Source organism: Crinia signifera, chromosome 8 (genome assembly GCF_055691185.1).
Source record: "Crinia signifera chromosome 8, ASM5569118v1, whole genome shotgun sequence".
Classification (NCBI taxonomy): domain Eukaryota; kingdom Metazoa; phylum Chordata; class Amphibia; order Anura; family Myobatrachidae; genus Crinia; species Crinia signifera.
The window spans coordinates 127497187-127523630 of record NC_139224.1 but is presented as its reverse complement, the minus strand read 5'-3'; the positions used below and the strand labels follow the sequence as shown (position 1 = coordinate 127523630).

At 42.7% G+C, this 26444-nt stretch overlaps 1 protein-coding gene across 1 annotated transcript in view; it reads right to left on the bottom strand.

Moving 5' to 3' along the window:
* The window catches only part of HS2ST1 (heparan sulfate 2-O-sulfotransferase 1), a 130504-nt gene that overhangs the window by 7463 nt on the left and 96597 nt on the right, over nt 1–26444 (bottom strand). The window contains exons 3-5 of the mRNA XM_083157149.1: nt 10374–10459; nt 9253–9391; nt 6075–6172 (exon numbers count right to left, since the gene is read on the bottom strand). Coding sequence (XP_083013275.1) covers nt 6075–6172; nt 9253–9391; nt 10374–10459 — 323 coding nt within the window. The remainder of the gene's footprint in view (nt 1–6074; nt 6173–9252; nt 9392–10373; nt 10460–26444) is intronic.

The window sequence follows — 26444 nt, the reverse complement described above, 5'->3', positions numbered from 1 at the left end:
TGATGAGTGTTACAACACAAAGCCAAATGTGTAAGATAGGGATCCATTATCCCTATTGATGTTACACAGACATTTCATTCTGCTTCTAGGTCAGCCTCACGAGTGAAGGATATCTAAGAACCCGGTGTGTACAACATCTAATATCACCTATAAGACAAGTCACATGGAAACAAGTGACCTAAATCAGACAACGGTTACCAATGAGCAGAACGATTATGGAAAGGAAGCCAGGAGCTGTGTGCGATACACAAATACGGTTCCACTTCTTCGAAGTCTAATGAGACCTTGGTCTTCTCATAAATATTTAATGACATTTTAACACTTTTACTCAATATCCTGCTGTCTGTTTATAGTGAGTTTCTGCTAATTAGCAAATTCCCAGCTTGGAAAAAAAAATAGGACCTGATTTTATACAGCCTCATGCTGATTAACTGAAGTGTTATATTCAACACTTATGCCATGATGTATTGATCTGAGGAGAGTACAGGGATTTTTTGCGGAATTTATTTATAGTGTTTCACTAAAGCAACCAAAGCTTAAATAAAGTATTCATTAGTTTTGCGCATTGCAGGCCACACAGATATTATTTAACGCTCTTAACGAGACTGCAATAATGTATTGTTATAAAGTCATTCTGAATGCGTTATCCCCTTGAGTGCCCACGGTTATGTACGCCTTTTAGCTATTTGATCATTGCAATATATACAGATGTGTACTTCTATCCTATAAATAGTGGCGCTCAGCACACAGCAGTGAGCAGCGTGTACTAAGCTGGGTAGAGGGGCTGTGCTGCAGCAGCTGCCTGTCACCTTTCTCCCCACTGCGCAGCTCCATGCAAGGAGGGAGGGGGGAGCAGGACCCTGGCCTGGGTAAAAAGTACCCGCTCCCCCTCCCTCGTTGCAGGGAGCCGGGCAGTGAGGAGAGAGGTGACAGGCAGCCGCTGCAGCACAGCCTCTCTCCCCAGCTCAGCACACGCTGCTCAGTGCCGTGTGCTGAGCTGGGAAGAGACTGAGAGACAGCTGCAATGACAGTGTGTCATTCCCCGCCCCCCCCCCACAGAGCCCGGACAAGCTCTCGTTGCCCTTGCCTATATAAATTAAAAGACTGTCGCACAGATGTACAAGTGTCACTAGTCGCCTCAATTCCCTGATCGGCAGCCATTGATGATTGGTGGACAACCAGGAAACTACACGTTAAAAAGTCCATATTTGTCGAGACTGATTGTTTTTAATAGATATTGGGGTATCTGGCTTTTTAAACATATTTTAATGTTCCAGATTCCCCAACACAACTGTCGGTGGGTTGGGACATTGCAGCAATTTATTTCTGATGTATGAGGGCCACTAGTTAAAATGCAATGCAAACAAGATGCACCAGGAGACTGCACTGATTACTTTGATAAATGCCACAGAGTCTCTCAATCTATATAGGAAGGGTTCCAAGGTAGCAGCTGCAGTTTTTTTCCCAATAACAGTTCTGTTTTGCTTCATATACAGACTCACCCATACACAATATACTAGTGTTATATATCAAATTAATCAGCACAATCTTATGTGTTTCCATGGGAAAAAAACCCACACGCTAGCAGAGTTGCATGGGACCTGGTGGCTCACTAGCGCCAGGCATTACACACACAAGCAATCAAGCAAGGAATGGGCTCTAATTAGGAACTGGCCCTTCACCCAGGAACAGGTTATCCCAGTTGTTCCCAAACTGTGTGCCGTGGCTCCCTGGGTGCTGCAGAGCACTTGCAGGGGTGCCCTGGGTTGGTGGTCCAGGACCAATTCAAATTATTTATGGTCAATGTAATAGGCAAAACTAGTGCTTGCGGCTTCCAATCATATATGTGGCCAAACATCCTCCTCTTATGGCGTTTATCAATTTCAGAAAAATCCTTTATCCAGGATAATAGAGAGGTTTCCAGAGTTCACCCTCTCTATCTCAATCTCAAATGTATACCTCCGCTACTTCAGTTGGTTCCCAAACTGTGGGGCAGATTTATTAAGCTTGTGAAGTGTCTGTTTTTTATCACCGGCCAATCAGCTCCTAACTGTGAAGTTACAGGCTTAGTTTGAAAAATGACAGGTAGGAGTTGATTGGCCGGTGATAAAAACCGGACACTTTATCACTTCACCAAGCTTAATAAATCTACCCGGTGTGCCATGTCACTCTGGGATGCCTTTGAACACTTGCAGGGGTGCCTTAAGTTAATGGTCCTGGACCAAATTTCAATTATTTATGGTCATTGTGATAATCAAAACCAATGCTTGAGGCTTCCAATCATAATTTATGTGGATAACCAGAAGGGAATACTGACCATCACTACACAATTTAACCTCAGAATGACATATAAAAACACAAATTACTTATTTTTAAATATTTTTAATTTCTCAATAATAAAGTATTAGCCTGGGAGTGCCGCAGAAAAAAATCTGATTCTCTTGGGCAGTGTTTCTCAACCTCGGTCCTCAGGAACCCCACACAGTGCAGGTTTTCCACGTCTCCACATAGAATCACAAGTGAAGTAATTAGCTCCACCTGTGGATCTTTTAAAATGTGTCAGTGAGTAATGAGTGCACCTGTCCACATGCTGGGTGACCTAGAAAACGTAAACTGTGCCGGGGGCTTGAGGACTGAGGTTGAGAACCACTGCTCTAGGGTGCCGTGAATTAGAAAAGATTAGGAACCACTGGCCTAGTCTGTACTTTTTCTTTGCAAATGTATTTGTTATGGATAAGTTACAGACTGTCCAGAGCTGCTGGCACCTTAAAAATAAATGGTCATGATTACAGACAGTACAGTGCATCCGATAAAGTATTTACAGCGCCTCACCTTTTACACATTTTTATGTTACAGCCTTATTACAAAATGGAATAAATAAATTTTTCCCTCAAAATTCTACATGCACTTCCTCATAATGAGCACGTGAAAAAAGTTTGTGTGTAGATTTTAATAAAAAAAACTAAGAAATCACATGTACATAAGTATTGACAGCCTCTGTCAAAATTTAGCTCATGTGCATCCTGTTTCCTCCATTAATCATCCTTGAAATGTTCCTACAGCTTAATTGGAGTCCATCTGTGGTAAATTCCATTGATTGGACAGGATTTAGAAAGGCACACACTTGTCTATATAAAAAGTCCCACATTCGACAGTGCATGTCAGAGCACACCCCAAGCATGAAGTCAAAGGAATTGTCTGTAGACCTCCAAGACAGGACTGTCTCAAGGCACAAATCAGGGGAAGGGTACAGAAAAATATCTGCTGCTTTGAAGGTCCCGATGAGCACATCCATCATCCGTAAATAGAAGAAGTCTGGAACCACCGGCCGTCTAAAGTGAGCGATTGGGGGAGAAGGGCCCTAGTCAGGGAGTTGTCCACACTGTTGGAGCTACAACATTCTTCTGTGGAGAGGAGAACCTTCCAGAAGGACAATCATATCTGCAGCAATCCACCAATCAGACTGTAAGGTAGTGTGGCCAGACGGAGGCCACTTCTTAGTAAAAGCACATGGCAGCCCGTCTGGAGTTTGCCAAATGCACCTAAAAGACCATGAGAAACTAAGTTATCTGGTCTGAAGAGACAAAGATTGAACTTTTTAGCATGCATGCTAGGTGTCATGTTTGAAGGAAACCATCACCAGGCCAATACCATCCCTACAGTGAAGCATGGTGGTGGCAGCATCATGCTGTGGGGATGTAGTCAGGATAGAGGCAAAGATGAATGCAGGTATGTATGGAGACATCCTGATAAAAACCTGCTCCAGAGCACTCTTGACCTCAGAATGGGGCGACGGGTCATCTTTCAGCAGGATGCAAGTGGCTTCAGAACAACTCTGTGGATGTCCTTGATTGGCCCAGCCAGAGCCCAGACTTGAATCTGATAGAACATCTCTGGAGAGATCTGAAAATGGCTGTGCACTGACGTTTCCCATCCAACTTGAAAGGTACTTGAAAGGTACTGCAAAGAGGAATGGTCGAACTGCCCAAAGAAAGGTGTGCCAAGTTTGTAGCATCATATTCAAAAAGACTTGAGGCTCTAATTGCTGTTAAAGGTGCATCAACATAGTAATGAGCAAAGGCTGTGAATACTTACGTACATGTGATTTCTTAGTTGTTTTTTAATAAATTAACAAAAATCTCCAAAACTCTTTTCACATTGTCATTATGGGGTATTGTGTGTAGAATTTGGAGTGCAAAAATAATGCTGTAACGTAACAAATCATGGAAAAACTGAAGCGCTGTGAATACTTTCCGGAATGAACTGTATATACACTAGAACACAAGCATTGTACGATATGTAAATTATACACGTACATCTCAAAATGCCAAATACATTAATTTATAAACACACACTGCATAATCCTACATACACACGCAAGTTTAGGTACTTGATTACTAACATAGCAAATACAAAAGCACTTTGGCTTTATAAAGGAAAACTCTAAATAAAAGTGTGAAGAGGTGGTCTCAAAACATCGTCTTTGAGTCAGGTGCAGTAATCCGATCTAAATTCACAGTGTGATTCCTTTGTCTACGGCCAAAAGCATGTATTTGCCTTCAGTTTAAACAACCCATTTAAATTATAGGCAAGCTGAAAATTGCACAGGAAAACTTCCATGAGCACAGCTGTACAGTACATACAATTTTCAGACAAAGGAACACAAATTACCGTAATAACGGTGCAGGGTTATCGGGTTTATAATTCTCTCAAATTAGTTTCTGCCAACTAAAAAAAAAAAAATAGCAGATTGTGTAGCCCGTAAGCTTTAAAATAGATTGTTTTCACCATACACTGGCCTGTATGCAGTAAGTAGCTTTACTGATCTTAAGGTTCCACCCATACATCTACCCGCCATGACCATAACCTGAGCTTGGCGACCAATGATGATTGGTGACCTGTTCAGGGTTTCAAACATAAAAAAAATTAACCAATATGCGGATTCAGACCGACTTCGGTTGGGATCGGAGAGCAGATATTTTTAAACTTGTTGAATATTCCCAAACTAAAGCATCGAGGGATCAGTAAATTGTAACAATATGTTGCAGATGTATGGGAGCTTTTAACAGCATTATTATTTTCTATTAGGTCAGCTGAAAAGACTCCTGGGGGAGTTAATCTACTCCTCAGCAAGGCAAGTGGGCGGGCCAGTGAGGGGGTATACCAGTGGTTCCTAAACTCCTAAAAGACTCCCAACAGCTGACGTTTTCCAGGTCACGATGCAGCTGCACAGGTGTACCTATTACTCACTGGCACATTTTAAAAGATCCACAGGTGGCGCTACTTAGTTCACAGGTGATCCCGTGAAGAAACATAAAAAAATGCACTGTTTGGGGTCCTTGAGGACTGAGTTTGGGAACCATTTGGGTATCTTAACATCGGTAAGTACCTTTTACTGACTCCTCCCACTGATGCTTCATAGGGGTGTAACTCGCTGCCCCCCCACTTACCTCTGGCACAGTCACATTCTTCAATGGCTGCTAAAGTTGTGGACACATCGTGCCATACTGGCTATCAATTTTGACTACGTAGTCAAAATCGAATAGAAAGTTAGTCTGAATCGCACAGTGTTCAGCCACTTTCGATGCCGATGCATGCCTCTTTTTAGTCAGTATCGAATAGAAAAATAGACTGTACAGGCAAGTTTAACTTGCTTGTAAAATGTATTTGCCCATAATCAAGTCATGGCCAAACTGTAGCCCTCCAGTTGCTGGGACACTACTAATCCCAGCATGCCTTGCCATGGTTTTAGCATTTACTTATAGCAAAAATATGGCAAGGCATTATGGGACTTGGAGTGCAGTTAGCTAAAATGGAATAATCAAAATTGGATAGTCAAACTCAAATTTTATCCGTTTATATCGTTTTTATCCAAAAGTAATTCCTTTGTGTAAAAAAAATATTTAAAAAAAAAATTCTCCCTCTAAAGAATCATGATCACCAAATAAGTTAACAGAGATCCTCTACATCATTTCTCTTTAATGTCTTTCTCCAGTACAAATTCTGATTTGTTAAGTACCGATTACAGTGATAAGATACTTAATTAATAAGATAAGCCAATTTTCTCTCCTTACCAGCATTCTGAGCTGTGGCCGCAGAAGAACGGGATCTGGAGCCAAAGTTTCTCTGGAGCGCAGTCAGATCCTCCAGCTGCTACACATTCATCAAAGGTCTGGAAGATAAAGATGCATTGTGAGATAGCAATGCCAAACATATCTCAAAACATTAACCCTTCCCTTAGCGATAAGTTTGTGGACTTTAGTGGCTCTCTGAATACTCCAGATGAACCACAGTTCGATGCTCATAAATTTCAATGGGGCGGAAACATTTTATTTTCAAATCTTAACAATAATATAAAATATCCATCAAAAAAACATACATGCACATCAGAATTAGGAAAATACCCTGTAGTAAAAAAACAGTACAAAAAACAGTATATACTGACATCATACAGTATTAAGAGTCGCAACATCAAACAGGATCATTGACTGTATACATATTAAGGCACGGGCTGAGAAGGGACAGGGGCAAACCAGAAATCTAGGTCCCAGACAGAGGCTTGTTGCAAGATCAGCAAAAGCATAACGGCCATGATGACCAGACTGTCAAACTTTGAAGGGCATCCTCTATTCTGAGACATAAACCTCTCATGATAGACCATACCAATAACTAAAGTTATCCAGCAGGAGAGGGAGGGAGAGAGGGAGGGAGAGAGGGAGGGAGAGAGGGAGGGAGAGAGGGAGGGAGAGAGGGAGGGAGAGAGGGAGGGAGAGAGGGAGGGAGAGAGGGAGGGAGAGAGGGAGGGAGAGAGGGAGGGAGAGAGGGAGGGAGAGAGGGAGAGAGGGAGGGAGAGAGGGAGAGAGGGAGGGAGAGAGGGAGGGAGGGAGGGAGGGAGAGAGGGAGGGAGAAAGGGAGGTGTCAGATGACTGGCCAATGGTAAAAGATCATCAATGTCTGCAGATTGGACAAGCAAAACGGCGAATTGGGCTATACATGTATGGTCCTCAGTACTACTACTGCTATATGGAGAGTTGACAGTAGTGCTGTGTCTAAAATAATGTAATTTCCAATGAAGTTAACTATATAAACAAATATTTATCACCTTCACTTAATAATTTACCACTTCTCATGAATCCATTTAGTCAGTTTAAATAATAACTGCACAAGACATCTAGTGCTTAGCCAGCAACATATAAGAAAGAACAGCAGGTCTTTCATGGTGAAGACCCCTGTAGTCTGTAGGTTACATTGAAATTTCCTCTAAATTGGAGTTACCATCTACAGCCGGATACACACTAGATGTTTGTACCTGGCGATATTGACTGTGGGGCCTGGACTTGCAGACAGGGATTGTGGGGGGCTGCCGCATGGCCCTCATTAATTAGGTCCTCTGTCGTCTGAACTGAACAGATGACTGAGAAGGGATGTTAACGATACACTGGAGCGGGCATAGTTAATGAAGTTGAGTGTGCAAACTTGACGAGAAAGTAAAAGACATCGCTCAGACTACACACCTGACAAGTTATACCTATTAGGTAGCATCACCGCACCAACCTGTCCTAAATATGGTGCTCTGTAGGGCTCCTTCTGGAACCTACTTTGGTCCTGCCCCCACATAACATCTTTCTGGCCATCAGTCATTAACATTATAATACATACAGGTATCCCGAGTGAAATCCTTACACCTGCAGTATGCTTGCTGGCCTCCCTTGAGGATGACACTTTAGATGTAAGGACTAAGCGTTAGGTAATAAACCTATGTACCCTAGCTAAGGTGTGCATTGCCAGAACCTGGCTTGCTAAGACCTCCCCCAACATACAAGCCTGGCTCAATCTGGTCAATGAAAGTATCTCTCATGAGAAATGTACATATCTTGCTAGAAAAGCTGGCCACAGATTTAATGCTATCTGGACCAGATGGAGCGTTTCACAGTACGCAACTCCCATTACATAGAACCTCTCTACCAAGGAATGGGCACGATCACCACTGACCACTGTCACAGCGTACTCATATTACATAATAGATTTCATTTTGTATATTCACTTTGCATGCCCTTTCATTGTACCACATTGTCTTCTCCTCTCGTGTCATGATACCACATGACATATAAATATGACTAAATCTATCCCTCTTAGCATATGTATTGTTAACAGACACACTTGAGCATATGTTTGTTATATATACTAATCTTTATTTTTCTTTTGTTGCTTTTTGTATAATTGACAAACTTTCAATAAAAATTATTGCATTAAATAAAAAACCATCGCTCAGAAAGGCCTTTCTGAGAGACATCTTTTACTTTCTTGTCTAGTGTGTTTGGGGCTTGTTACCTTAATTACTCCTGAAAACACATTGGTTAAAATACTTCACACTAAACACCATCTTGTACACTAAACACCATCGGTACTTGTGTATTATAGCGGCGCCCCCGATTTCCATCGCGCGATGTTTTAATCGAATCGCATCGCGTGCCATGCACCCGATGGCATGCGATGCAACGCGATTTTTGGCCCCTATACGATAAAAGATTGTATAAGCACCCTAAAGGGTGCTTTTAAGCACCCTAATGGGTGCTTACAATGTTAAATGCACCCCCACGCCACCCCCCCACTATAAACGTGAACCCGAAGCGTGGCGAGCGCAGCGAGCCCGCGAGGGGCGGCGGTACGCGTCCTCCGACCTTTTCATACCCCCACTATCCACGTCGGCGTGGAGTTGAGAATAGAAAATGTGGCGAGCGCAGCGAGCCACCGAGCCCGAAGCGTGGCGAGCGCAGCGAGCCCCGCGTGGGGCCGCGGATACCTTCACAGGTATGGGAGTCCCCTCGCGGGCTTCACAGGTATCCTCGTCCGCTCGCCACGCTTCGGGCTCGGTGGCTCGCTGCGCTCGCCACACTTTTTATTCTGAACTCCACGCCGACGTGGATAGTGGGGGTATGAAAAGGTCACAGGACGCGTACCGCCGCCCCTAGAGGGCTCGCTGCGCTCGCCACGCATCGGGTTCACGTTTATAGTGGGGGGGGTGTGTGCATTTAACATTGTAAGCACCCATTAGGGTGCTTATACAATGTTTAATCGCATTGCATGGCATTGTATGCCATATACAATGCCATACGATTTTAAAATTGTATGGCATTGTACAATATCGCGCGATATCGCATACCATCGTATGCCTTATGGTATGCGATGCGATGGGCGCCGCCAAAATACACAAGTACCACACCATCTTGTACACTAAACACCATCTTGTACCTTCTTATCTCCCTGCTTTCGCCGTCGCAGACCTGGCCTGTAGTCATCACCAAAACGCAGGAAATAATAGTATGAAACCAGCCTCTCTATAGGGTCCCTTATTACATTTATATAAATAGGTTTTTTCTTTACGCCAAATCTGAAATTTGAAAAACAGAAGGAAAAAAACGTTAATATCTTAACAAGAAAAACAAAATGCACTGAGCAAAAAAATAAAATAAAAAAAGGAACGGTCAGCACTCCCTCTGCTGCTAAACTACATTCACCATGGTGATTAGAATTCAAACGCTAGAGCACAACAGGAGGCAGATCAGCAAGTGTAGTGCTGCAGATTACCTAGACCTGCATTATAGCAATGGCTGTATGGGGATGGTCGGGGGTGAAGCTTAGCAGAAGCTGAATTGCTGAAGGCTAATAAAAGACAGGACTTTTTGTAAGGAAACAAATGTAGGGCTTAATCTGTGCATTCACCTGCTAACTCGAATGTGTCAGGAAATGCAAAGCTTAAACCCAACATTTCTACAGTTTCAAAACCACAGTGTTTTGCAATGTGCCCTGCTTTAATAAATCATGCAACAAATGGGGCTGGGTGTAACATTCTGTAGCTTTTACAAATATACCAAAAGAAATGAAAATAAATGAAATCCTGAACAAAAAACTGGAGATGTTATGCACGCACAAAAACACATGCTTTCTGAATTAGGCCCATAGTTATTTTGTGGTTTCCTCGTGAACTCTAAGGGCCTTATTTTGGTTCATTCTTTCTGACAAAATCCTTCTTAGATGGGCAAAACCATGTGCACTGCAGGTGGGGCAGATGTAACATGTGCAGAGAGAATTAGATTTGGGTGGGGTTTTACTTCAAAGTGAGATCTATATTGCAGTGTAAAAATAAAGCAGTCAGTATTTTCCCTGCACAGAAACAAAATTACTCACCCAAATCTAATTCTCTCTGCACATGTTACATCTGCCCCCCCTGCAGTGCACATGGTTTTGTCCATCTAAGAAGGATTTTGTCAGAAAGAATGAACCAAAATAAGGCCCTAAATGATCTGCAATACTTTGTAGCCACAATGAAATAGACGAAAGGAATAAGTTATAATGATTATTCAAAATCTCACTTTGCAAAGTCCAAATAAGAAATATGTCCATGGTAGAATCCTGGTTTCATCTCCCTCCATGAACTTACATTCTTGACAAATCGCATCTGCAATATAAGAGCATTATAATAAAAGTCAGGATGAATGCAAGGTTTGGGTTTTGGAAATTGGTACGACTTAATCACATAATAAGGTTCATATATATCCACACATATACAGACATAACCACACATGTACACATACATACGCACTTACATACATATATATACAAAGGGGCTTTTATGAAGGGGCCTTCAGAAAGCATCTTCAAGCAAAATGTTCATTGGTGCCTCCGATGTGCTGTCCAAATAGAGTCCAGCTTGTGTACCAGTATTCTAAATCTATAGATATTGCACATGTGACATCAGCCCCCCGCCCCCCCCCCATGCACATGGTTTTGTCCATTTGAATTTGCCTTTGCGAGTGAACCAGAATAAGGGCCTAAATGTGACCAGGGTTTTGAAAGATCCGTGAGATCGGGTATAGCTATGACTTAAGTTTAAGGTAATTAAGTTGTAAATTGAGTAACAGCTTAGAAACAGTTGAAAATCATGTTTGTATACACCAATACAATTGTATCTTTTTGAGAGTATAAACCCCTCATGCCCCTTTCAGACTGCACAGATTACCCATTTCAAAATGGTAATATGTGCGGTCTGAAAGGTCTACAGGGAATTTACAGTCCCCCCCCGGTATTTGGAAATGGTAAAAAAGCAGGGTCCTACCCGTTTCAGACCCATTTTTTTTTGCAGTCTGAACAGTATTTAGGACCCAGCCAATAGTGAGCACAAGCTGGTCCTGCTCTGTGCATATATAATGAGCGGGACCCATCGCAGTGAATATTTAATGAGTGGGTTCCCACCCTCTGCATATGGAATGAGCGGGACCCACTCCGTGCAGTGAATATTTACTGAGCGGGCCCCCACCCCCTGCATATGGAATGAGAGGGACACGATCATTCCATATGCAGGGGGCGGGGACACGCTCATTAAATATTCACTTCATGGAGCGGGACCCGCTCATTAGATATGCACAAAGCGGGACCAGTGGCATGCAATGTAATTACCAGCTTATAAGTGCGGTACAAAAGGGGCTTGAAAGGGGTTTAAGCTGCTTTGACCCGTTTTAAGAGAAGTTAAAAAAAAAAAAAAAAAAACGGGTCAAAGCAGGATTTGCGGTGTGAAAGCAGCATCAATGTGGCCTCACTTGTACATGATCCCCCCCCCCCCCGAGCTGCCTGGGAACCTCCCAGGTTGCAGGACCGCATATGATACACTGTATGCAGTCATTTTGCATAGGTTGTAGGATATGCAATTCCAGGCGAGCCTGCCTTGCTTGACTGGTGATTTACCTGCAGCCCATGTGATCCTCACACTCCAATGCAATGACCGGATGTCAATCGCATGCATGGGAATCGCCCTAGTGTAAGGGGACCTTAAGGGATGTGATGCAGCTGCTGATAGCTCCTGGATTATTACACTGATATATGATATGTGGAGCAGTAATAGACACCATCAGGGATAAACTAGTAGCAGGATTGATTCTAACTCATATTTAGGAATAAAATGAACACTATGATAAGGTGTTAATATATTCATATGATACAATGGACTGAATGTATTGAACCTTAGCAAGAGATGAAGTGGAAGATGATAAAGAGAGATAAGGGACCAACCAACATGCTGCTGTCATTTCTCAAACACAGCCTGTAACATCATTTAGAAGCCGATTGGCTGGTCCTTTATCTCTCTTTATCACCCTCCACTTTATCTCTTGTTAAGGCTTAATACATCTGCCCTATTGTGAGAGACACTGCGTGGAACGAATATAGCACTTATGTAAACTGTTGTATACAACACCTCGTCATTCATGTCTATTCCGAGCAGCAACCACATTTAAAGCAATATTACCTTGAATACGGATAATAGGGGATATCTGGTTATGGTTATCCTGATTAATCACAATCAAAATGAACACACACTAAAGACTCCACAGTGAAACATACAACCTAGAATTATATATAAGCCAATCCTTTTGGGTGGCATATACTGAATAACAAATGAGAGCAAATTGTGATTATTTTTTTGCACAGTTTTTAGAATTTATTTCTCTTCTGATCAATCTCATTATTTTACCTTTGTATATAAAAAGTCCTATTACAGGACATGGAATTCCTCCTATATGATGTTGAATAAACACACACACACACACACACACACACACACACACACACACACACACACAGCTGATCATAACACAGTCTGATGGAAACTTTGCAAGCTTTGGCATTGTACTCAGCTGTTGACAGGAATTTTGGATGCGAACAGTTATGGCACCTGTAATCCCCAGCTGAGCATTAATGTGATGTTATTGTGCCACTGGTACCTAGCACTATCATTACATAAATAGAACGAACCACAGTACCAGCAGGGACTGAAATAAAAATGCAACTACATGAGCAGTTACGCCTTTAAAATGTGAATTATACACAATATACTACTGTATTGCCATTTGCAGTATGTACCGCTTAGCTTATCCCAAATTCCCAAACTATAGCCACAGTTGTGTATCCTAGCATTAAGACAGGACAATAAACAAGGGGGTTTGGGAACTCATGCCTAATTTCATTATTTTCATTGTGAAAATACAAAAAAAAAAATACTTTAATACTCAGAAATGGTAAACTTCTGAGTCATACAGTAATAGAACTTAAATGAAACAGAAATCTGTTTGGCATTGCAGAGAACTGCAATTCACTTCCAACCCCCCTTTCAACCATGAACCAAATAATTTTAGCAGAGTCTTAACATCTGTCATACAAGTAAGAAAATATGGTCCCATTCCCAGCTGTAGGGCAGTGATCTCCACCCTCTTATAGAGATCTAGTACTGTGAATGACATTTCACATTTTTAAAATACATTCAGATCATATTTTTATTGGCAGCGGTCAGATACAATTGAGACTACTGAAACTTTTACAGCTGAGAATAAAAAGCTTCCTGTAGATGAAGATCTGATGATTTCTGTTTGATAAATGCTAATACTCGAGAAAGTTTTCTCAAAACGTATATATATTCTTTGGTGCAGGAAGACAGACTTCAGTATTGAGAAGTACTACAGTAATCTAGATTGCAAAATCTCACAAGCAGGGCCCTCTCCCCTCTTTGTTCTCTATATAATGCAAGCATTGCATTTATGCAATTATTTATATATTAGTGTTCATTCTAGCATGGTTGGCTATTTTTGCTTTAGAATCAACAAAATCTATCTGTACTCGATGGCTATCCAATACTGCCACCAACATCAGGCCCTAGCACTGCTGACCCTCTGTCATCAGGCCCTACACTGCCCGCCGACATCAGGCCTTAAAGGGGCATTGCAGAATTGGGTGTGTGTACACCCCATAGCAATGGCAATACGCGGTCCAGCTCAGATCTAGATAGATCTCCTGCATGTGCATAAAGAACATTGAGTATGCACAGATCGCCCATACACACATCGCTACGTGTGTATGGGCGATCTAGCCACCGAGGGAAACCGTCTGCCCTACATCGCTAAGCAGTATTGCCTTGTGTTTATGCCCCCGTAACTCTACCAGACATGGGGCCCTAACACTGCCCCCCCCGACATCAGTAGATAACACTGTGTCCCTACATAAGACCATACACTGCTTATGCTATTGGGATATATATTACAATGACATGTCTTATGGCTACATCAGTACAGGGCATGTCCTTGCCACCCTCTACGGCATTGGTTAATGTGAATGCCCCCTAACCATTAACAAAAACTCTGCCAAAGGAGGGAAACTCCACAAATAAGGAAGTCATGTGGGGAGGAGGAGTGAGGCTATCAGGTTTGATCATGGCATACCCAGTGACACAGCGGCATCTCTGGGGCGATGTATGCTTTATTAACATGTGAACACAATGGAGTGGAGTGTTCTTCTAATCTTATTTGATATGCAGTGTCTCTGGAATGAACTCAACAGCAATGGAAAACTGGAATTAATGTCTTGGTCAATGAAAACTGCAACAACTACATCTATGGAAACTGTGGATTATAAAACTGCCATTGTGCTGGCAAGGAAGTAACAGACTATGGGCCAGATGCACTAAGCTTCAAAAGTGATAAAATGTAGCGTGACAAACAGCCAGCCAATCAGCTCCTACTTGCCATGTCACAGGCTGGGTTTGAAAAATGTCAGGAAGAGCTGACTGGCTGGCTCACTTTTGAAGCTTAGAGCATCTGGCCCTATGTACTTTTGGACTAATTAGTTCCCAGTCTGTCAAAAAGACAGAACAACATAATAGTATTTAATGTCAGCGCCGGCAACTGCGAGACCAAACAGAGGAACACTTGAATTGCCCAGTCAGGCACCATCTAGTACAGGGGTTGCCAACTCCAGTCCTCGAGAGCTACCAACAGTTAACGTTTTCCAGATCTCCTCACAGAATCACAAGTGAAGTATTTAGCTCCACCTGTGGATCTTTTAAAATGTGTCAGTCAGTAATGATTGCACCTGTGAGGTGAGCTGGAAAACGTGAACTGCTGGTAGCTCCTGTGGACTGGAGTTGGCTACCCCTGATCTAGTAGATGTTGGGGTGCAAAATATTTGAATTCCACCCATGTAAGTAATAAAACAGTGTTATCCTTTTATTATATAGGATATTGCAAAAGAAAACTAAATTGGGAGCAGTTCGGCATTTCACACTTATTAGGTGGAACGTTACAATGCTGCTGCCGCCTGATGCACGTGTAATTGCTTAGAGGGGTGGGCTACACCAGCAAGTGCTGAAGTTACACCAAACAATTGCACACTGATTTCTGTGGTACTTCTCAGAAACAGAGTGTGCTAATGAGTATTACAGGTTATAATCACCTTATTTACAGTTCCTGTAATTACGTTTTCATAAATGCCTTCCACTCTTGTCCTCAAAGTGCTTTTCTAAAATGAATTTTTTTTAATGCTATAGTTACAGTGTTAACGAGATTACAGCAGGATAGAAACTTCCTGTCAGCAAAAACTGTTTGACAAAGTGGAAAAAAACAAACAAAAAAAAATAAAATAATCAACAACAGTCTTCACTGCATGTCCAGTCAGGTGTGCACTGTATATATAGTACTTACCTACACTGGTCGGGCAGGCTCACACAGCTGAGCAGAGTTCTTGTAGAAACCCCACAGTATTTATATTCTTTATCAATCTGATATAATGTATGTATGGGGTCCGGTATGATATGCCGGCGGTCGGAATCCCGGCGGTCGAAATACTGACATCGGAATCCCACGAGGGGGGGGGGGGGGTGGTGTGTGTGGATCTCTCCCCCCCCTGTGGGCTTTCTGTGCTCGCCACACAGCGGGCCCGGTGCCTCGCTATGTTCGGCACACTATTTTATTCTCCCTCTATGGGTGTCATGGACACCCATAGAGGGACAAAGTGCCGGCATTGAGGCAAGCGGGATTCTGCCGTCGGTATTTTCGACCCCCAGCATATTGACCGCATCCCTATGTATGTTGTACATGAATTGGCAGACTATGGCTTCGTATTATAGTTATATAAATTAAGAAAAACACAGTGTTCAGCCCAAGGGCCACACCAAGGACAGCCTCACCTTGTAACAGTCACACTTTTCATGTGTTGTTGCAATGCATGTTATAAATATTATAAGTAGATCGACAAATGCTCATCAGAGTTGAAATAATATCTCAGCAAAAATATGTACACACATATTTGTGAAATTTGACATAACTCCAATGTGTGACTTATAGGAGGACCATACATCAGAATATCAGGGCAATTCACTGTTCTCCCAGTAACTGGATTGGCAAAATCCAATATACAGTATATATAGAAAATCCCCGATTTGCCAATTCTGACCCACAGATGATTGGAATTGGTGAGCCATGTGATTTTTAACATGTAAAATTTTGCTGATACTAAGGCCAGATAGGAAGAATGAGGAACCTCTGCTTATACATGCCACAAATATGCCCAGTGACTGAACTGCAGCAAATACAGAATGTTAAAAATACCAGGTTTGCCTATTCTGATAACTTTTGGGTTGAAATGTGCAGATGGAGTAATTCCAACATGATGGATTTGGTCAATGATCAGACGCAGTGAATGGGAAAATGGGGAACTGTCCCAATTGGTTGTTGATCTATGGGCCCCATTAGACTGTAGTGTTCAATCTAGGAGGATTTTTTTAGGGCAGGGTGCGGACCGCCAGGCAGGGCACTTTATTCAAATGGAGGGCACATTTTATATTAGAAATTTACATTAGAAACAAAAATATTAATATATATATATATATATATATATATATATATATATATATATATATATATATATATATATATATATAGTCCAAAGAGCAGTCGCACCCGCTGACTATTGTAGACGGACCGTGCCAGGTCACAATTGGATAGGGAAAAGTCCTGTCAGAATGCTCAGAGCACGCAGAACAACCGGCACCAGTCGAAGAATAAACTTTTCAAAATGATTTCATTTAATGAATAATAAATCCAGGCTCAGAACAGTGAGTTAATTATGAACACCCATCAGGCAGATACAAAAAGGCAATACTTTACACGTCTCCTCGACGGCCGTTTCGGCGCACACAGCGCCTTCATCAAGAGGGGTCATCAAGACACTGAGCCAGAGACCTAGAATTTAAAAGATGTACAGAGCCATACTCACCTGCGCAGCGTCAGCTCAATCACAGGGGTCCGGCGCTCACATGCTCACACCCTCACGCGCGTCACCGCAGTCAGCACCAGCCGTACGTATGGACAGGAAGTCCAAACGGCGGTGTGGAACTGAAATGCAGCGCCCGCCGCAGGGGGGAAGACAATGTGGTTCCTAGTCCCCGGAAATGAGCCGGGTCGCAGGTTGTTGCTATGGAAACTGACGCCAATGCATCTATATCATTTAGACAGCGGCGTACCATAGTAATCACAGGAAATATGTGTCCATAAAAAATGGTGAACAAGAAAAAAATGCGAAAAAAGTGGCATAGCAATAAATCAATAATATAAAACACACTAAGCAGAACATTAGAATATTATGAGGACATCGGAGGCGGTAAACAATATTAATACAGAATAATATTATTTAATAAAAGGGGAAAAAGAAAACTCTTCATTTAGGCCAACCGGTCTCATAGAGTTGAGCTCATAGATCCAGTAGCATTCTTTTTTCATAAGAATGCCATGTCTGTCACCACCTCGCCTCAACGGTGGCACATGTTCGATGGGCATGAAAGCAAAATCATTGATAGAGTGTCCCATTTCGACAAAATGCCTGGCTACCGGAGGGGTACTAGCATCAATCTTCAAATAGGCTTTCTTAATTGAGGACCTGTGTACTCCAATTCTCTCCTTTAACATTCTCATTGTTTTGCCAACGTACAATTTATTGCACGGGCACTGAATTAGGTACACAACGTACTTCGTATCACAGTCCATAGCATGCCTTAGATTGTATCTATTGCCTGTTAATGGGTGTGTAAAAACATTGGTTTTAATTATGTGTCGGCAGTTGACACATCCAGTACACTTCTGCGAACCAACTGGCCTGGACAGCCAACTTCTCTGATCGACTTTAGGGCTAATGTCCGAATAGGTCAGCTGTTGCTTCAGGTTTTGGCTTCTTTTGAAGCAGAACATAGGAGGACTCTGACATACCTTCCCCATAATTGGGTCTGTGCGCAAAATGTGCCAATGCTGTAAAAAGGCTTCCTTTATGGCCTTGGACGCTGTAGAATAGGTAGTCACAAAATGCAGCCTCTGCTCTTTTTCTTCCTTAACTTTAGGAATCAGCAGATCGGACCTGGATAGGCTCAGACACCTGGATTTTGCCTCGTCCACTTCTCTGTGGTCGTATTGGCGATCCGTGAATTGTTTACACATCTCGGTCAGGACATCATCAAGTGCTGCTCTGTCAGACGTGATACGTACTGCTCTCAATAACTGAGAAAACGGTAAACCGCGCTTGAGCGGTTGGGGGTGGAAACTGGATGCAAGTAAAAGAGTATTTTTATCGGTTGGCTTTTTGAAGAGTGAAGTAGCAAAAGTCCCATTGCTAATAGATATAAGAACATCAAGAAAATGTAACGATGTGGGGCTAAAGCTAGAGGTAAAGCGAATTTTCCCTGGGATAGAATTAAAAAAAAAATACAAAGTCATTAAGGAGTTTCTCAGTGCCAGTCCAAACAAAAAACAAATCATCAATGTAACGAACGTAACAGCTGATAAATTTAGAAAAAATGGGATGGGAAAGCAAATACCGTTTTTCATATTGAAACATAAAAAGGTTGGCATACGATGGGGCCATGTTTGACCCCATCGCTGTGCCTCGGCGTTGCAAAAAAAACCCATTGTCAAACAAAAAATAATTTTTGTTAAGAACCAATTCAAGTAAAGTAAGTAAAAAATCAACTGGTGGACCTGTATAATGTGGACTGGCACTGATACACTCCCGGACCGCTCCGATGCCCTCCTCATGCTCAATGTTGGTGTAAAGGCTGGTGACGTCAAGGGTCACCAGCAAACACCCTTCCGGAGGTTGACCAAACTGTCCGAGTTTATTTAGAAAGTCAGTGGTGTCTCGCAGAAAAAATGGGCTAGCCTGCACTACCGGCTGGAGAAAAAAATCTATGTATTGAGACACCGGCTGGCTAATTGACCCCATGGAGGAAATAATTGGCCTCCCAGGTGGGGAGACCAAAGATTTATGTACCTTTGGAAGGCAATAGAGCAAGGGAGTCACAGGAAATTTTTGACTAAGAAACTCACTAGTGGGCTCATCGATCCAATTGTTACTCAATCCCATTGAAATAAGGGAATCAAACTCTTTTTTGTATTTTTGAGTGGGATCATACGTGAGTTTTAAGTAACAGCTGGCATCACTCAACTGACCTTTAATTTCATTAATGTAGTAATCCCTGTCGAGAACAACTACGCCCCCGCCTTTGTCGGCGGGGCGAATGATGATATTGGAGTTGTCTCGCAGGGATTTAATGGCCAGTCTTTCACCTTGAGAGATGTTAGAATAGTATCTACCTGGTTTTTTAACCACCGGTAGAGCATCACGTTTAACAAGGCGCATAAAAGTATCAATGGATGCATTTGGAGAGGGGGGGTCAAAGTCACTTGGGACCCGAAAAGGAGATGGATTAGCTTTGGCAGCCTGTGGTTGCCTGAGGAAAAAATCTTTAAGCCGTAACTGTCTGTGGAAGCGAAAGAGTTCTGTTTCGCATTCAAAAGGTCTCTGCTTGTGGGTTTGCACAAAAGTTAAACCCTTATTCAATACGGACATTTCCATCTCAGACAAGACATGGGCTGAGAGGTTAAACACCATTATTTCTGATCCCCCCTCCTTCCCCTTCCTTTTTGAGTACTTGTGCCTGACGCCCCCTCTCCTGCATCTCGTGGGCCTCTTTTTTCTTTGTTGCGATTGCTCGCTCGATTGCCTAAAAAAACACCTTTACTTGAGTGGTCAGAGTCGCTATGTGAAGTTTGCGACTCGAGATCAGTAAAGTTAACCTCTCTGCGTTTCCTACTGGCAGTGTATTGTTCACGCCAAGGACGTCTGGAATTTTGTCCTGTTAACCAGGGGTAAACACGTAGCTCTCTATAATCATCCTTTACTTTTTTATATTTGCCTTTTTTAAAAGCTAATAGCTCAGATTTAAAAGTAGCTACTGTGTCTTCCAGTTTGGTCAACCAATCGGTGGAGGTGTCAGCTTTTAAAATAGCAGTGCCCTCCTTTTCACAAATCACAATTTCTCGCTTCACAATGTCTATGTCACAATTCACCTGCTGTACCACCAATACAATTAAATCAAAACTGCACTGGTTAAGGATGGCACACCAGTTTTTACAAAAATCCTTATTGGTGCGGCCTATGGTAGGCTGGTTCTTGATGCGGAACCCCCTAGGTATGTAACCTTCCCTGTGGTACTGTGACAGGGTTAATCCGTGGAGTTCTAATTCAACCAGCCTCTTACGGAGTCGTAGTAAGTCAGTGTGTACCTCAAGGGGGCTATCCACATCAAAAGCCAGCTCTTTGGTATCTGAAAAGAGGATTTTATTCACACCTGGGAGGCCAATTATTTCCTCCATGGGGTCAATTAGCCAGCCGGTGTCTCAATACATAGATTTTTTTCTCCAGCCGGTAGTGCAGGCTAGCCCATTTTTTCTGCGAGACACCACTGACTTTCTAAATAAACTCGGACAGTTTGGTCAACCTCCGGAAGGGTGTTTGCTGGTGACCCTTGACGTCACCAGCCTTTACACCAACATTGAGCATGAGGAGGGCATCGGAGCGGTCCGGGAGTGTATCAGTGCCAGTCCACATTATACAGGTCCACCAGTTGATTTTTTACTTACTTTACTTGAATTGGTTCTTAACAAAAATTATTTTTTGTTTGACAATGGGTTTTTTTTGCAACGCCGAGGCACAGCGATGGGGTCAAACATGGCCCCATCGTATGCCAACCTTTTTATGTTTCAATATGAAAAACGGTATTTGCTTTCCCATCCCATTTTTTCTAAATTTATCAGCTGTTACGTTCGTTACATTGATGATTTGTTTTTTGTTTGGACTGGCACTGAGAAACTCCTTAATGACTTTGTATTTTTTTTTAATTCTATCCCAGGGAAAATTCGCTTTACCTCTAGCTTTAGCCCCACATCGTTACATTTTCTTGATGTTCTTATATCTATTAGCAATGGGACTTTTGCTACTTCACTCTTCAAAAAGCCAACCGATAAAAATACTCTTTTACTTGCATCCAGTTTCCACCCCCAACCGCTCAAGCGCGGTTTACCGTTTTCTCAGTTATTGAGAGCAGTACGTATCACGTCTGACAGAGCAGCACTTGATGATGTCCTGACCGAGATGTGTAAACAATTCACGGATCGCCAATACGACCACAGAGAAGTGGACGAGGCAAAATCCAGGTGTCTGAGCCTATCCAGGTCCGATCTGCTGATTCCTAAAGTTAAGGAAGAAAAAGAGCAGAGGCTGCATTTTGTGACTACCTATTCTACAGCGTCCAAGGCCATAAAGGAAGCCTTTTTACAGCATTGGCACATTTTGCGCACAGACCCAATTATGGGGAAGGTATGTCAGAGTCCTCCTATGTTCTGCTTCAAAAGAAGCCAAAACCTGAAGCAACAGCTGACCTATTCGGACATTAGCCCTAAAGTCGATCAGAGAAGTTGGCTGTCCAGGCCAGTTGGTTCGCAGAAGTGTACTGGATGTGTCAACTGCCGACACATAATTAAAACCAATGTTTTTACACACCCATTAACAGGCAATAGATACAATCTAAGGCATGCTATGGACTGTGATACGAAGTACGTTGTGTACCTAATTCAGTGCCCGTGCAATAAATTGTACGTTGGCAAAACAATGAGAATGTTAAAGGAGAGAATTGGAGTACACAGGTCCTCAATTAAGAAAGCCTATTTGAAGATTGATGCTAGTACCCCTCCGGTAGCCAGGCATTTTGTCGAAATGGGACACTCTATCAATGATTTTGCTTTCATGCCCATCGAACATGTGCCACCGTTGAGGCGAGGTGGTGACAGACATGGCATTCTTATGAAAAAAGAATGCTACTGGATCTATGAGCTCAACTCTATGAGACCGGTTGGCCTAAATGAAGAGTTTTCTTTTTCCCCTTTTATTAAATAATATTATTCTGTATTAATATTGTTTACCGCCTCCGATGTCCTCATAATATTCTAATGTTCTGCTTAGTGTGTTTTATATTATTGATTTATTGCTATGCCACTTTTTTCGCATTTTTTTCTTGTTCACCATTTTTTATGGACACATATTTCCTGTGATTACTATGGTACGCCGCTGTCTAAATGATATAGATGCATTGGCGTCAGTTTCCATAGCAACAACCTGCGACCCGGCTCATTTCCGGGGACTAGGAACCACATTGTCTTCCCCCCTGCGGCGGGCGCTGCATTTCAGTTCCACACCGCCGTTTGGACTTCCTGTCCATACGTACGGCTGGTGCTGACTGCGGTGACGCGCGTGAGGGTGTGAGCATGTGAGCGCCGGACCCCTGTGATTGAGCTGACGCTGCGCAGGTGAGTATGGCTCTGTACATCTTTTAAATTCTAGGTCTCTGGCTCAGTGTCTTGATGACCCCTCTTGATGAAGGCGCTGTGTGCGCCGAAACGGCCGTCGAGGAGACGTGTAAAGTATTGCCTTTTTGTATCTGCCTGATGGGTGTTCATAATTAACTCACTGTTCTGAGCCTGGATTTATTATTCATTAAATGAAATCATTTTGAAAAGTTTATTCTTCGACTGGTGCCGGTTGTTCTGCGTGCTCTGAGCATTCTGACAGGACTTTTCCCTATATATATATATATATATATATATCCACAATAGTGTCTTTAGCGCCCTTTAGCTGTAATGTCCATAATACAATAAAATATATAATAAATATATACTCCAGGTAATTATTTTGAAGAAAGTTTTTCTTTTATTTTTCAAAAACCGTGTTCAATACCCAACGCGTTTCGCCTACATGAGAGGCTTCATCAGGGGTTTGTGATCTTAAATTTTGAAAATAGTGCCCATCAGGGTCAGGTTAGTGGTATTCAATATAGGTGTCCGGATAGACCCGGATTCTTCCGGTGTCTATAGACCTGATTAGGACCTGTTATTAAACTATAATATGAGAATTTTTTATTTCTTATTTCCTAGAGTAGTGTTAGTCTGGCAAATTGTGAAATTCCTCCTGGGATTTGTTTGAGGCAAATTCGGCAAAGTTTTTCAGTAGTGCAAATTTTGCAGATAAGTCCCCAAATGTTTTTAGTCATTTCATTTCTATGCTCATGAGGATCCAGCCAGCAAGCCCTACTCGCAAAACCAGAATCAGTTGCAGAATCAGGCCCTAGTTGCAAAACCCCAGGTTCACAGCTCCAAGCAACGTCTGATCAGTGAATACTCGCATGGATATTATGCACAGCTGGGAGGAGGACACTTGAAAGTTATGTTCTTTTTTTATTTTTAATGCACTACATCCAGTTATTTCAACACGGCATAGACATAGCTTTGGATATTACACTATTTATATGGGATAGATAAGGATGACCAGGGGTCAATCACCAGCATCCTGAAGGAGGGAATCCAGGCAGGGGTCAGGTAAGTACACTTACCCTCCCCCCTAACCTTCAAGAAGCCTAACCCGCACGCCGGGATGCTAACTGCATCGCATTTATACTTCACTACTTAAAGCTAAACAACCACATTTCTAAGTCAGGGTCCAAATCAAACATCATAACAGTGCATTATTGCTGTAGTACTTAACACTTCGACGTATTTAATATACATTACTCATGTATCTTAGGGTTAGATTACATCCTCTAAATACAGTGGCTACTAGTAACATCCAGATGCACACCATCATTATACTGCCTTACTGGATAATAGAACAGCAGCAGTTGTAGTTTGATATATAAAGGCAGAAGATCTGTCCACAATATCAGTGAAAACAAAAGTAACAGAATATGTCGACATTATGGTTTTTGACCACTGAATAAAATCTTTAGTGTCAAGGTTACAAAAATACAAAGACTGACACATTACACCAAGGATGGGGAACCTTCGGCCCTCCAGCTGTTGTTGAACTATGCTACCCAGCGTGCCTTGCAACAGTTTTAACATGGCCAAATAGCAAAAGTGTAGCAGGGCAGTATGGGATGTGTAGTTCAACAACAGCTGGAGGGCTGAAGGTTCCCCATCCCTGCATTACACAAATGTGTTTGTTCAATGTAATTCACAAAATATGACCATCTTACATTTTTTCTATACAAACAGATTTGAACATAAATCCTCGGTATTGTGAAACAATGCTTTTGATGTTCTTATAATGTGACTGCTTTTAATCTTACATTTGTGCAGTCAACCGCGTGGTGAATGTTCTAGTTAGATGCCAGTACCAGACAGAGATTTTAATAAAGAAGATTTGTACAAACAATTGGTGTTCTGCGAGTAACTTTATGGGGGAGAGAAGAAAAGTAAAGCGTGGCAGTATAACAACAAGTGGATGCTGTATACTTCCAATGGATTTCCTACCCTTGTTGGAACTGAAGCGTGGGAAATAACGTTCTATGAATATGGTAGATTACTGTAGAAAACCATAGCTATCTCTGAGCAGCCAAATAATACCCCAAGTGTAGGAGGAAGCGGTACATCTGTCAGAATGAACTTAGGTCTACCCTACTAGGTCGACTGGCAGGAAGGTCGACCTGACTTAAGGTCGAATTTGCATAAAGGTCGAAATGAGGAAGGTCGACTGGTCATAAGGTCGACATGGGTTTTTCACTGTTTTTTTATCCGAATGTCGACACAGTCGACATGGACACAGTTGGCAATGAGAATCGGACCCTCGCATCGCTCGCGATGCTTCGGGCACGGTGCCTCGCTGCGCTCGGCACACTATTTTATTCTCCCACCACGCCCTAGTGGATGGTAGGGCATGAAATACCGCCTGTCGGCACATGTCGGCTCAAAAAACAGTGGAAAAACCCATGTCGACATTATGACCAGTCAACCTTCCTCATGTCGACCTTTATGCAAATTCGACCTTAAGTCATGTCGACCTTGGCCCATGTCGACCTTAATTCAGGTCGACCTTCCTGCCAGTCGACCTAGTGGGGTCGACCTAATGACTGTAGACCTAAGTTCATTCTAATAGATGACCGCTTCCCGTGTAGGACTACTGTATGTCTAGTAAAAGAACACTAAACCTAAAAGCAGACTGGACATAGAACATATTTAATCTCATCTCTATCCAGACATGGCGACACTTGGGTAAGGTTTATGGGTGTTAAAAAAGATTCTGTCCAATTGGCTATTCTCCCAACTCTATGCGACAGCACACAATGGTTCTCAAGATGCCGGGGCTAGCCTAATTCTATCAGTGTGATAGCCTGATTCCCCATTATAATTCTCGGCGGGCCACCCTGCTTGATATTATAGGTGCCAAAAGGCTGCCTGTCATGTAAGAGGTGGTTGTGGAGCCACATGAATACAAAAAAAATTAAATCAGCGTGCACGCAGACGCACAACCAGTTGGTCCAGCAGGAATCTTCCCAGTGAAGTCAAATCCTAATCCGCCTCTGCATTGTAATGGCAAGTCCTAATAAGGAGAGATGAGGAAGGAGGGAGTGCTCTACAGAAGTGGATATGAGGAAGAAGAAAATATCTTATACAGAGGAAGAAGAACAGGTTTTTATATAGGGGGTTATTTTAGTTCACTCTTTCTGACAAGTTCCTTCTTAGATGGACAAAACCATGTGCACTGCAGGGGGGGGGGGGAGATGTTACTTGTGCAGAGATAATTAGATTTGGGTGGGGTTTTTCTTCAAAGTGAGATCTATATTGCAGCGTAAAAATAAAGCAGTCAGTATTTTCCCTGCACAGAAACAAAATAACTCACCAAGGGGGAGATTCTCTAAGAATCTCCGCCCCCCTTCGCAATTATAATTATCGCATATGTTGTAACATATGCGATAATTATAGCAAAGGACAGCTCTTGCGTTAAGAGCTGTCCTTTGCGGTGAGAGTCGCCGAGTCCCAGCAGGTCCCGGCAGCTCCCCCCTCCCTCCCACACCTGGCGCTGCTGCTGCTCCGGGCTCTCCTCCTCCCTGCACCCGGAAGAGGATCAGTGCAGGGAGGAGGTCACAGGTCCGGGCAGCACAGCTCTGTGCTGCCCGGACACAGGTGAGGGGGCGATGCGGGGTGGCGGGGGTCCGTGCGGGGCGGCGGTGGGATGCGGTAGAAGCCCATTGGCTTCTTTTCTGGCGATGCCCCCCGCCGCGGTAACCCGGCGGGGGATGTTTACAGCATCCCAAAATGCAGTAAAAACTGGGTTTTTACCACATTTCTAGCTTAGAGAATCTCCCCCCAAAATTTAATTTTCTCTGGACATTTTACATCTGCCCCCTGCAGTGCACATGGTTTTGTCCAAAGGAATTTGTCAGAAAGAGTGAACCAAAATAACCCCCATAG